The sequence below is a fragment of the Carcharodon carcharias genome, chromosome 16, assembly GCF_017639515.1.
Source record: "Carcharodon carcharias isolate sCarCar2 chromosome 16, sCarCar2.pri, whole genome shotgun sequence".
In the NCBI taxonomy this organism is placed as follows: domain Eukaryota; kingdom Metazoa; phylum Chordata; class Chondrichthyes; order Lamniformes; family Lamnidae; genus Carcharodon; species Carcharodon carcharias.
In genome coordinates this window covers 72827427-72840401 of record NC_054482.1, presented here as the reverse complement: position 1 = coordinate 72840401, position 12975 = coordinate 72827427, and the positions used below count along the sequence as shown (strand labels likewise).

At 39.9% G+C, this 12975-nt stretch overlaps 1 protein-coding gene across 3 annotated transcripts in view; it reads left to right on the top strand.

Annotated features, from left to right (window-relative positions):
- The window catches only part of faf1 (Fas (TNFRSF6) associated factor 1), a 386266-nt gene that overhangs the window by 168683 nt on the left and 204608 nt on the right, over nucleotides 1-12975 (top strand). For 2 of the 3 annotated variants that reach the window (XM_041208631.1, XM_041208630.1), the window contains exon 8: nucleotides 4336-4422. The exons of the other annotated variant lie outside the window; for it this stretch is intronic. In XM_041208631.1, the coding sequence (XP_041064565.1) occupies nucleotides 4336-4422 (87 nt within the window). The remainder of the gene's footprint in view (nucleotides 1-4335; nucleotides 4423-12975) is intronic. 3 annotated transcript variants of the gene reach the window in all.

The following is a 12975-nucleotide window of genomic DNA, read 5'->3' as shown; positions in this document are numbered from 1 at the left end:
ACACCACCACCAACCCCCCCCCCCCCCGACCCCACCGATTTCCATTAACTTCAATGTTACTTGGGCTTCCTGTTGCCACATTTGGATAAATGCTGCCTTGATGATGATATTGGCATTGATTAATAATGTAAAACAAAATATATTTGCCAATGGCTTCATTAGCTTCCAAAAATATATTTTTACATCGGTACAATTCCACACTAATAATTCCAATTTGTCATGGTAAACAATGTAAAATATTCACAACAAAAGTTAGGACCTTTGCAAACAGCAGGAAAACTAATTTTGCTGTAAAAAATAATTTTCTGGTGTTTCACTTACCAAGCAATTACTGAGAACAACCACAAACATAGAGTTGGAATTTATAGGCATACCTTGGTGAGAAATTTTCAGTTTGAACAGTTCTTGGCATACTGAAAGAGAAAGGATGCTGGGCTAGATATCCAGTTAAAACTTGATTGGAATTATAAAACTGCAGAGATCTGATGGAGAGGTTGAGTTTGGAGGGTGGGAGCGGGGGGGCGGGGGGGGGAATATGGAGCAAAGGTAATGGGCAAGATAGAAAAATAAAGCAGTTTTAAATAAAAGAGGAATGGAGGACAAACTCAAAAAATAAACTGATGATTGTTATGAACAGTAAAAATATTGTAACATTATTGTTAAAGATCAATGACCATAGATAAACTGAGTATGACAATCTGACAGAAACAATACTGAAGTACAGGTTTTGACAATGTAAGCCAGTAGAGAAAATGTCATTTTTAAAATTGGAATTACCACAATATGCAAAAATCGAGGATCCTACATCTGAGAAGGAATAGTGTATCAGTGAAATGAAGGTTTTGTGGGTCAAGTGCTTTTCCATCCTTTTGCTAGGACAAAACATTCATTTTTCCAAGAGATGTCATTTGTCAGACTTTGTTATTTAATGGTTTGAAAGTTTTGTCACATTTGAAGCAGAAAAAGTGTTTATGAGAATCAAGCTGAATATAGAACATTCAGAGGGAAGTGAAAAAGAAAATTAGAGGCAAAGAAAGAGTATGCAAAATGAATGACAGCTAATATAAAATGGAATCCAAAAGTTTTCCATAGGCATATAAATAGGAAAAGAGTAGTATTAGGGTCCAAAAGGTGGATTTAAACATGGAAACAGGGCATGGCTAACTTGATAAATGAATACTTTGCATCTGTCTTTACCAAGGAAGAAGATGCTTCCAAAATCATATTGAATGATGAGGTAGTTGAGATATTGGATGGGCTAAAAATTGATAAGGGGGAGACATTAGAAAGGCTGGCTGCACTTTCCGAAGTTGTTAAGTCAGCAGTGGCAGATTGGATGCCTCCGAGGATGCTGAGGCAAGTAAGTATTAAAATTGAGATACTGGTCATAATCATCTAATCCTCCTTGGATAAGGGGGTGGCACCAGAAGACTGGAGAATTGGAAATGTTGAAGTGTTACACCCTTGTTCAAAAAAGTGTTTTAGGATAAACCCAGCAATTACAGACCAGTCAGTTTAACTTCTGTAGTGGGAAACTTTTATAAATGACAACTTAAGACAAACTTAACAATCACTTGGGCAAGTGCAGGTTAATTAAGGAAGCAAAATACAAACTTGTTAAAAGGAAATTCTGTTTAACACACTTGATGGAATTTTTGATGAGGTAACAGAGAATTAGCAAGGGTAATGCGGTTGATGTGGTCTATATGGACTTCCAAAAGGCGTTTGATAAGGCATCACATAATGGGCTTCAACTAGACTGGTAAATCTATCAAGCGAAAGGGACGGTGGCTACAAAGTTGGCCTATTGATAGGAATCAGAATAGTGATGAGAGGGTGTTTTTCATACTGGAGGAAGGAACATAGTTGAGGTTTCCCAGAGATCATTTTTTAAAATTTCTTTGTTCATGGGATGTGGGCACTGTTGGCTAGGCCTCTATTTATTGCCCAACCCTAATTGCCCTTTTAGAAGGTGTTGGTGAGCTGCCTCCTTGAACCGCTGCAGCCCATGTAATGTCAATACATCCACAATGCTGTTACCGAGGGAGTTCCAGAATTTTGATCCAGCGACAGTGAAGGAATGGTGATATAATTCCAAGTCAGGATAATGGGTGGCCTGGAGGGGAAGTTCCAGGTGGTTGTGTTCCCATGGATCTGCTGTCTTTGTCCTTCTCAGTGTATTGTATATATTGAGGATTTAGACCTAGGAGTACAGGGCATAATTTCAAAATTTGCATGTTGTGAACAGTGAGGCTTGTAGTGATAGAATTCAAGAAGACAGAGACAGGCTGGTGAAATGGGCAGCATGTGCAGATGAAATTTATGCAGAGAAATGTGAAGTGAGACATTTTGATAGGAAGAGCCAAGGAGTGGCAATATAAGATAAAGAGGTACAACTCTGAAGGGAGTGAAGGAACAGAGACCTGACGGTCTCAAATCAATGTACAAATCATTGAAGTTGAGAAAGTGATTAAAAAAGCATACAGGATCCTGGGCTTTATAGACAGAGGCATAAGGTACAAAAACAAGGCTGTTATGAAGAATATTTAAAACACTGATCTAACACACAGCCCAACATACTTTTGTCTAAATTTTGAGTGTGCATTTTAAATCACTATGATTTCCCACCTATTCTATTCTCCCATCCCATCTTTTAAACCCAATCTCACACTTTTAGAGTTTGTCACATTTTGCAGGAGATAAGGAAGTGAGAAATGTTTGAGCATGTTCAAAGTTGTTAGTAATTGCACTTAATTGGGAATATCCTAAATTTACAAAGCTTTTGAGAAAACTAATTTGATTTGCAAAGAAAACATGAAGTGAAGATTTCAATGAACTTGCATCTCCAAGCCTCCTCCTGTTGCTATGACTGCAAAGACACTGATAGGTTTTTTTAGTAGCTCCTAAGGCTAATGTGCAAAGCTTAATGATAACCAGTTTCTTGAAATACGTGGTTGATATGTGGGACATTGCAATCCTTGAGGATTTTCTTTCAGATTGGGGTTAGGCTTAAGGTTTATTGTGGTTTGGAAGTCTAAGTAGCTATTAATGTGTAGGACCAATAAAATACCTGTATTCTTTATTTTTGCCTTCATTTATTGATGGATTAAGCATGAAATTTTTAAATTTTCCCCTTCAGATTAAGTTGTCATAGTTTTATAATGCAGCAGTAATAAACTAGCACTGTGCAGTTTTTTTTGTATTTATTTGAATAGAATATTTTCAGAATTTGCTGGACATATAAAAACCAATTTAACAGTTAAAGCATGCTAGCGCTTTCCAACAGCAGAATGTTAAACAGCGGCAGTTTCACTAATTTTGCTAATATAAACTCATGTTGTTTCGGAAGCTGAGTCTGACCTATCAGAGCTGAATACACTGTATGTTGGCCGTGTTCTTCAGTATATTATAAAGATGTATGCTTTAATAATGAGTTTGTTGTAAATATTTCAAGTTCAAGATTGTCCTAAACAAGAAAAACAGAGCTTTGGTTTATGATCCTGGATTTTATTCTTTAAATAGCATTTCAAACCATGGTGATATGCAGAATTCTTAGTTTCTTTAGGTCATTTTTAATTTGTCTCATACCTTAAACTCACCATTCCTACTAACGATCCAGTGTTCATCCTTCAGTCATCCAGTATGATACTCTCCTCTGCAACCATTTGAATCTTTCTACTCTCATAATGTTTCTCAAATGGGCAACAAATTCTGGCATTGCTAGCAACATTGCCTCATGAACAAGTAAAAAAGAATCTTACAATATGAAGGCTCCTGTTGTGGAGAGCATATGAATAACTAACCAGTTTACCTGCCTTTGGTATGACAAAAAACATTCACTCCCTCAACCATCGGCACACAGTGGCAGCAGTGTGTACCGACACAAGATAGACTGTAGCAATTCGTCAAGCCTACTTCACCAGCACTTTCCAAACTCACGACGACTAGCACCTAGAAGGACAAGGGCAGCAGATTCACAGGAACACCACCATTTGCATGTTCCCGTCCAAGTCACACATCACCTTGACTTGGAAATATATCGCCGTTCCTTCACTGTCGCTAGGTTAAAATCCTGCAGCTCCCTTCCTGACTGCATTGTGTGTGTACCTACACCACATGGACTGCAGCGGTTCAAGAAGGAGGCTCACCACCACCTTCTCTAAGGCAATTAGGGATGGGTAACAAATGTTGGCCCAGCTAGCGACGCCCACACCCCCTGAAAAAATAAAGACTTGTGCTGAAATGTACTGTGCTTGAGATGACTTTAAATAAAAGCAAAATGCAGTGTTATATCCTTTTATAAAAAGTGTTATAAAAAAAATTTCTTTTTATTAGGTAAAGCGTAACATATTTGATCTCACAAACATCCATGTCCGTCACCAGATTTGGGAAGGCTGGCCTGCCTCTGCTGAGGATGACTCTGTGAGTGCAATTTATTTTTAAAGAATTTGTATTGTGCTTCAGTCCTTACTATTGTGTAATGAATAGACAGGACAAATTCTTTCTGCAGATGTTCTTTTATGTACTGCTGCTGCTTTTGTTAGTATGTGGTTTTGATATATTTTCATTTCTGCATTACTCTTTTTATATGACCATTGTAACCATTAGCCAAACATCCTTTCATAATTGAAGAGAAACGTAGGGCACAGGAGCTTGCTTTTCAGATTTACCCATAGCTGAGACCAGTCAGCTGTATAAACATTTCAAGATGTTTTAGTATCTGCATGCATAAAGGCTTTCCTCTGAAATAATTCAGCCATCCATTCAATACATTCTCCAACTTTTTTGTAAACTGATTTAACTTTTTAAAATCAATTGGAATGAAATCCTGTTCACTGAAGCTTAGAATTTTGTTAGCTTAATCACTTTGTTAGTGCTTGAGCTGCTGGCATGATTTTATATAGAAATATTTAAGGTATGAGGAAATTATTGTAGAGCTGCTAAGCTTTTTTTATTGGAAAAACGATGCAATGAAGCAAAATGCTACTTTCTAAGTTTTGTCTTAATAACGTGAATATTTTTGACCAAGTTATTGTATATAACTGGAATCAAGGTCTGGTTTGGGTGACATATACTTAAATGTGACATTTTTGTTTTAAATGTTCAATTTCATTCAGTTAAATCCAGAATGAATGTTGTTGATTGTATGATTCAAAAGTATTATTTTGTTGTTTTATGCATGCTTTCTCCCTCATGCTGGCTTGCTTGCTCTCTCTCGCTGTCTCTCTCTTCTCTCTCTCTCTCTCTCTTGCTGTCTCTTAAGATGTCACTCGCCCTATGTCTTAAGCTATCTCTTACACTCCACCTTGCTCTCGCTGGCCCAACACCACCCCCCTGCACGTTCTATCCCTCCTTTCTGCCCACCCACCCTTGCTAGCTCCCACTGTCTCGCCTGCCTGCGCTTACTCCTGCCCGCTCCAATTACCAATGAACTGATATGGCACTAGATCACACCACACTTCTAAAATATTTATGGACATTGTAACATTAGAGGCATCCCTGTGTGACCTCTTCTGCTCTTGCACAGCTTATCGTAGTCTGCCCCAACCCAAAGCTTCACAGCATCTTCCCCACTACAGGGTAAAGATGTTTAAGGGATGAAAGCTTCTATCCCTGAAATATTTTTTCATTTTTGTATTAAGATTTATAGTTTTCCTCTTCCTCTTCATAATTTGTCAAAATTTGCAAATTCTTCCATATTTTGAGGAAAAAACTTTGAATTTTTTTCAAATTGATTTTTTTTCCAGTATTAATGCGCTATCAAGAAAATTAAATTTCAGCATTGCAAAGGGTGTTTTTGAGACTTTCCAGAGGTGGATTACCATAATGTTTTGTCTCCATTGCTTGTAGTTGATGCATGGCAAAAATACTGCAATAGCTTAACCTGTATCAAATCTTAATGACTGCATACCTGCAGCATGTCCTACCAAAGAAAATTGAGCGAAAGCCTCATCCAGCGTACCTGACAATTTGTTCTATGATGGCCTTCTACAGTTCAAACTGCATGATACTGCTGCCACAACATTATCTAGTATTTCCATGTAATCAGCACTTTGGATATGAGTCCTTCCAGCATTCACACTCCACCAACAGCAACCAGTTCAATGAAGCCACCACCAGGCATCAAGAAAGGACTGAAAGGACTTGTCATCATCTCTTGATGACTTCCCTACAACTTTCACCACTTTCTTCTAAAAAAAAAATCAATCCAAAGAAGGACACAAGCACAGGCTCCACCTGCTGCCCCTGCTTGTCCTTGGATTCAGCCTGACACTGGGGTAAACTGTATTGACACTGGTCAGGGTCACTTTGTTGTGCCTGCAGAAATCAACGTCAGTGCAACCTATTAGCAGATCTCTGATACAAGTTGGGATAATTTTGAAGCCTATCTTATTTGTGTCAATCTTCTGTATTGGTTCTTCAGAAAAGGAAAGGTTAATTTATAGCATTCTTTGACAAAGCTAATATCCACCCTGACATGAACCACTGCCATTGGCTTTGAGCAGTATATTGTAGTCATGTTAATTCTGGATGCACCACTCACCGAGGCAACTGACATCTTCTATGGTGCCACTTACTTCAAAGGTGAGTACAGCAGTGAACCGACAAGTGGTTCCTTACTTGACCTGTTGTGGACCTGCTTTGGTCCTTGATGACTCCTGTACCCTCCCCCCTTGCCCACACTATCTGTAAGTTGTGGCATTTCCACCTCCCGGAGAGACAGAAACATAGTTGGCTTTGTTCTAGTGACAGAAGGCCCTGCTCAAGTGAGAACAAGATTAAATATTGCTGTGATGTATCCTGCAGTTGAAGACCCTGTCAGTGTTTACATGTGAATACTGGTCACTTGGATAAGATTTCATGGAGACTTTATGAAACTATAACCCAACAAGGCAGAAAGGTTGCAAGTTGTTGGAAGAAAAAGTCTCTTCAGTAAACACCCCCAGTTCCACCCAAGTTCCGATTCATGGTGCAGCAATCTGGATAATGTGCCACCAAATCCACTAGGTTGTTTCCATTGCAGACCAAATCTTAATTTCTCACAGTGGCATGGTATATTTTGTGAATCAGTTGCTACAGCTGAAGGAATAACTCTTTCAGTTGCATTGGCAGGCTGAATCAGTTCTCTGGCGCAAGAATGTAGTCAGTCACTCTGGCGATCTTGCTCTGCTGGTTGCATTCATCATGAATCATTCAGCACCAACTTTTTTAAACATCCTCTTAATGGTGAAAGATTTTTTGAAAAGCTGTTAGAAAACTGTGTATTTCATCTGCAGAGCCTTTGAACCATCCCTCTCGTAGCACCTTGTGGGAGATTTTCATGTTGTGAGAGTAGCCACTACTATGTTAAGGTCTGAATTGAGATTGCAACAGCAGCCTTTTTGAAGCTTTAGCATCTGGGAAGATTGCCATCTTAGAGCCTGCCATCCTAAACTGGAGTATGAACTGTGCATTTCTCACCTCAAGATGCTCCACAGCTGCATGTCTAGATCATTCCTCAAGCAGTTTGTTTCTCCCCAGTTGAATTTACATGTATTGCTGATTTCATGGAAATTTCTCAGCATGTTGGTGTAAGTGTTGCAAAGAAAATGGAATTATGGAAAATTTGTTTTGTTATAAAAAGTGATCTTTTATGATGAGTCAGAGTCCAGCTACCAGCGATGCATGAGTGTGATATTACCTCTGTGATATTGGCTTGTTGTATCATCATTCTATTTAAAGGTGAACAGCTACTGGGCATCAGATCCCATCACTAATGTCCCAAAATGTTATAAAGCTGTCACTTTTAATAGGAAACCATATTAGAATTTAAGTTCCAATATTTTGTAGAGATTTTGTCAACAAACAGGCTAATATTTTATAAAATGTTACTTAATTTATTTCTAAATAGTAACAGGATGAACTTTCGCTGTTCCAAATTATGACCCCTCAAGTAAATGCTTCTAGTAATTAGAACTCCAGACATCATTTACAATGTTAAAAATTCTTCTTACCCTCAAAATACTGAAAACATGCTCTTGATAAATTGTAAAATGAGAATCTGGCCTGATTGTGTGTTTCTACTTTGTCACGGTTGAACCCCCTCAGCATGAAAACATTTACTGACCAGAAGTCTATATGTGCTTCCTAGTGAGGATGTGCTAAAACATAGTTATTGACAACTCGTACAGTATCCCATCCCTCATTAAAGTGAGAGCTGCAGCAGACAGTGTATTTTTACTACCTAAAGGGATCCAAAAAATAATATATTAAATGACTGTTGACTTAGATTAAGTTAACTGATGTTGCCAGATGAGCCAGGTCTATCAGGTTCAGAAGAGACTCAAGATTATACAGGAATCCAATTACAGCAAGCCTATGTAGTTTCCTGTTTATTGAGCTTGAGGTTAACAAGAAATGTAGTGAAAATGGTTCCCATGGCACCGTGGGTCTTTTCACATCCAGTAAGTAAATTTAAATGAATGGAAGCAAATGCAGGTATTGAGTATTTGTTTTTATGTACTACAGTCATTAATTCAAAAAACTGAGGTACAATGTTATGTAAAATTTCATGAACGAGAACTTCAAAGAGGTAAGTATCATCAGGCTCTGTAAAATCTTTGACAAGGACCAGCCAAGGATTAATTTGTTTTTAATTGTTCTACTTTGAAACCAATTTGCATGTTGTGATGTGGGTTCAGGTCAATGAAAAATAGAACTTAAGCATTATTGAATGACAGTTACATATCGCACCACAGGGGGTTGACAGGCATCATACATTGTTATGAGGAGTCTTTCCATAATTGCTGACATTTATCCAGTGTTTCACAGTATTTGCTAATGTATTAATACAGTCAGTCTTTGAGAGGCTGCACATACCTTTTAGCCCTGGCTTTCATGGTTTCCTAAATTCATAGACCCACTGAAACTTATTCCCTTCTGGTTGCCTTAGTGACAGAGCTCAGAGATAAGCCTAGGTAGAGCCCTTTTGTGATTGCTTTCAGGTGACATTCAGTGATAGCTTGAGTAGAGTGTCCTTTTATAGTTCTTGTAATTCAAAAAATGATAGCAGCTTTCATTGCAAAGAACTAAGGGCTCTAGACCATTCCCTGATGGGATTTGTGTTTGATTTGCTACTTCGTGCCAGCAAGAGTCTGTTAGGTCCTGGTGGATAATGAGATTATGTAGTATGGTGCAGAAACCTAAAGGGGTCAAAATAACAATGCTTACACTATTGTTACAGGCTAAAGTTTTAGCCTCTGTTTTTCCATCAACTCTTGAAAACAAAAAAAAAGCATTTTAATAAATATTGCTCATATTTGCATATTATTTGCTTGCATTTACTTTTGCTTTAAAGCCTTTTTGTAACCAAGAAAATGGCATACTAGCCAAAGTTTACCAGCATCCTTGCTATCCATTATAAAGCACAGGTTTGTCAAATATGATCAGAATGTGAAAAAGACAAAAAAATCTAGTCTGTTCTTTAAAGAAATGTTTGAATCACTCAGCAAATAAGATGTTCAAATTGTTTTCAGCTTACATTACTGGTGTAGCCTTACCTAGAGCTCTTTGAGCCAATTTGGGGTATTGCACTTTCTTCTGTGAGTGTAAGGAAGCATCAAAATTTGTTTTCTTTCCCTCTGGAATAAAATACTACTTGTATCTAATAGTGGTAGGCCACTCCAGGTACTTGTCTAAGGTCTGTAGCATTTAGCTCCTAAATACACCAGCCTGATTAAATCTAACTGAGTAGGTTTGGAAACTATGCGAGAATAGCAGGATTAAGTCCTTCTAGTAACATCTTGTGTTTCTTTAACAGATGGTGAGGCTTAAAAGCATATTCCAGTCTCCCACCAGTGTTTATACTTGACACAATATTACTTACATGCCAAAAGAAAACCACTGTGGATGTGGGATATTCTTCTACTCTGAAGCACCAATAAAGCTCAACCTGCTGCTGTTCAGAGACTGAACTGAATCAATGATCATTGAACTCCTGCTAAATATACGTTGGTCTCCCTCAGTGACAGTCTGATATTGAGGTCTCGGAGGATGAGATTCTCGGTAATTGCAAGGATGGAAGATCTTTGCTGTCCCACTACTAAATAAATATTCAAGCAGTAGTCCTTTGAATATTGTCCTTTCAGGTATGAGTTTTTCGGCTTGTAGGTAGGGGCATCAAAGTATGTGGGAACAAAATACTTTTGGTGCACCTTTACCTACCTGGCATTTTTCTGTGGTTCCCCTCTTGTCCCTCTGAAAAGCTCTGGATAGAAGGATTTCAATTGAGAAACCGACTGTGGCACTGTTGAAACCATAGCAAATGGAGCAGAGCAATTCTCACAATGTCTGCTGGAGTAGCAACAGAAAGTCAAAAACATAACAGAGGAAAGCCATGTAGAAATTTAACAAAAATTAGTCACTAAATTACTTACTCCCCTGAATGCCAGAAAAACATGATATGGGCAGCAATAGAGGTTAGGATCTCTGCCAGATTCAGTCAATCACTGTTTGGGGCCTTGTATGGTGAGGAAAGAAGAGGTAAAAGGATGGGTGTTACATCTGCATTTGCATGGGAAGGTGCCATGGGAAGGGCACAGGATGTTAAAGATGACTGAGAAGTGGACTGGGGTATCCCGGATGGAAGTCCTTTTGGAATGCTGGAAGAGGAGAGCAAGGAAAGATGTGTTGGTCATGGCCATCTTGCTGGAGGTCCTGGAAATGGCAGAAAATGATCTGTTGAATATGGAAGCTGGCCGGGTGTAAGATAAGGACAAGGGGGAGCTCCATCATATTCCTGAGGGAGAGGAAGGTGAGAACAGAAATGCGGGAAATGTGGCAGATTTTTATTTTTTACTTATTCAAGGGACATGGGCTTCGCTGGCAAGGCCAGCATTTATTGCCCATCCCCAATTGCCCTCGAGAAGGTATTGGTGAGCTGCCTTCTTGAACCGCTGCAGTCCATGTGGTGTAGTGCTGTTAGGGAGGGAGTTCCAGGATCTTGACCCAGTGACATGAAGGAACAACATTATATTTCCAAGTCAGGATGATGAGCGGCTTGAAGAGGAACTCCCAAGTGATGGTGTTCCCATGTATCTGTTGCCCTTGTCCGTCTAGATGGTAGTGGTCGTGGGTTTGGAAGGTGTTGTCTAAGGAGCCTTGGTGAATTCCTACAGTGCATCTTGTAGATGGCTGCCACTGTGCATTGGTGGTGTAGGGAGTGAATGTTTGTGGAAGGGGTGCCAATCAAGCCGGCTGCTTTGCCCTGGATGGTGTCAAGCTTCTTGAGAGTTGTTGGAGCTGCACTCATCCAGGAAAGTGGAGAGTATTCCATCACACTCCTGACTTGTGCCTTGTAGATTGGGGACAGGCTTTGGGAAGTCAGGAGGTGAGTTACTCACTGCAGGATTCCCAGCTTCTGACCTGCTCTTGGAGCCACAGTATTTATATGGCTAGTCCAGTTTTGTTTCTGGTCAATGGTAACCCCCAGGATGTTGATAGTGGGGGATTCAGTGATGGTAATGCCATTGAATGTCAAGGGTCAATGGTTAAATTCTCTCTTGTTGGAGATGGTCATTGCCTGGCACTTTTTGTGGTGTGAATCTTACTTGCCACATGTCAGCTCAAGCCTGGATGTTGTCCAGATCTTGCTGCATTTGGACATGGACTGCTTCAGTACCTGAGGATTCGCAAATGGTGCTGAAAATTGTGCAATCATCAGCAAACATCCCTACTTCTGACCTTATGATGGAGGGAAGGTCATTGATAAAACAGCTGAAGATGGTTGGGCTTAGGACACTACCCTGAGGAACTCCTGCAGTGATGTACTGGAATTGAGATGACTGACCTCCCACAACCACAACAATCTTCCTTTGTGCTAGGTATGACTCCAACTAGCACAGAGTTTCCCTCTGAATCCCATTGATTCTAGTTTTGCTAGGGCACCTTGATGCCACACTCGGTCAAATGCGGCCTTAATGTCAAGGGCAGTCTCTTTTGCCTCTCTTCTGGAGTCCAGCTTTTCACTACTTCAGCAGGCATTGTGGCCCATGTTTGAAACAAGGTTGTAATGAGGTTAGGAACTGAGTTGTAATGAGGTTAGGCCCTGGCAGAACCCAAACTGAGCATCATTGAGCAGGTTATTGTTAAGCAAGTGCCACTTAACAGCTTTATTGATGACCTCTTCCATCACTTTACTGATGATCAAGAGTAGACTGATGGAGCAGCAATTGGCTGGGTTGGATTTGTCCCGCTTTTTCTGTACAGGACATACCTGGATAATTTTCCACATTGCTAAGTAGATGCCAGTGTTGTAGCTGTACTGGAAGAGCTTGGCTAGGAGCTTGACTAATTCTGGAGCACAAGTCTTCAGCACTATTGCTGGAATATTGTCAGGGCACATAGGCTTTGCAGTATCCAGTGCTTTCGGGCATTTCTTGACATCACAGGGAGTGAATTGAATTGGCTGAAGATTGGCATCTGTGATGCTGGCGACCTCCAGAGGAGACCAAGGTAGATCATCCACTCGTCATTTCAGGCTGAAGACTTGCAAATGCTTCAGCCTTATCTTTTGCGCTGATATGCCGGGCTCCCTTATCATTGAGGCTGGGGATATTTTTGGAGCTTCTTCCTCCAGTGAATGGTTTAATTGTCCACCACCACTCATGACTAGATGTGGCAAGACTGATCTGTTGGTTGTGGAATCGTTTAGCTCTGTCTATTGCTTGCTGCTTATGCTGTTTTGACACGCATGTAGTCCTGAGTTGTAGCTTTACGTGGAATGAATCGAATTGGTTGGAGACTGGCATCTATGATGCTGGGGACTTCTGGATATGCTCAAGGGCACTGTCAATGCACCTTCCAGGTGAAGCAATGATTAACTTGTGCTCTTTTTTCAATTTAGTCTACTGTATTTGCTGCTCACCATGTGGTCTCCTCTGCATTGGGGACACCAAAGGCAGATTGGGTGACCGCTTTGCAGAACACCACTTATGT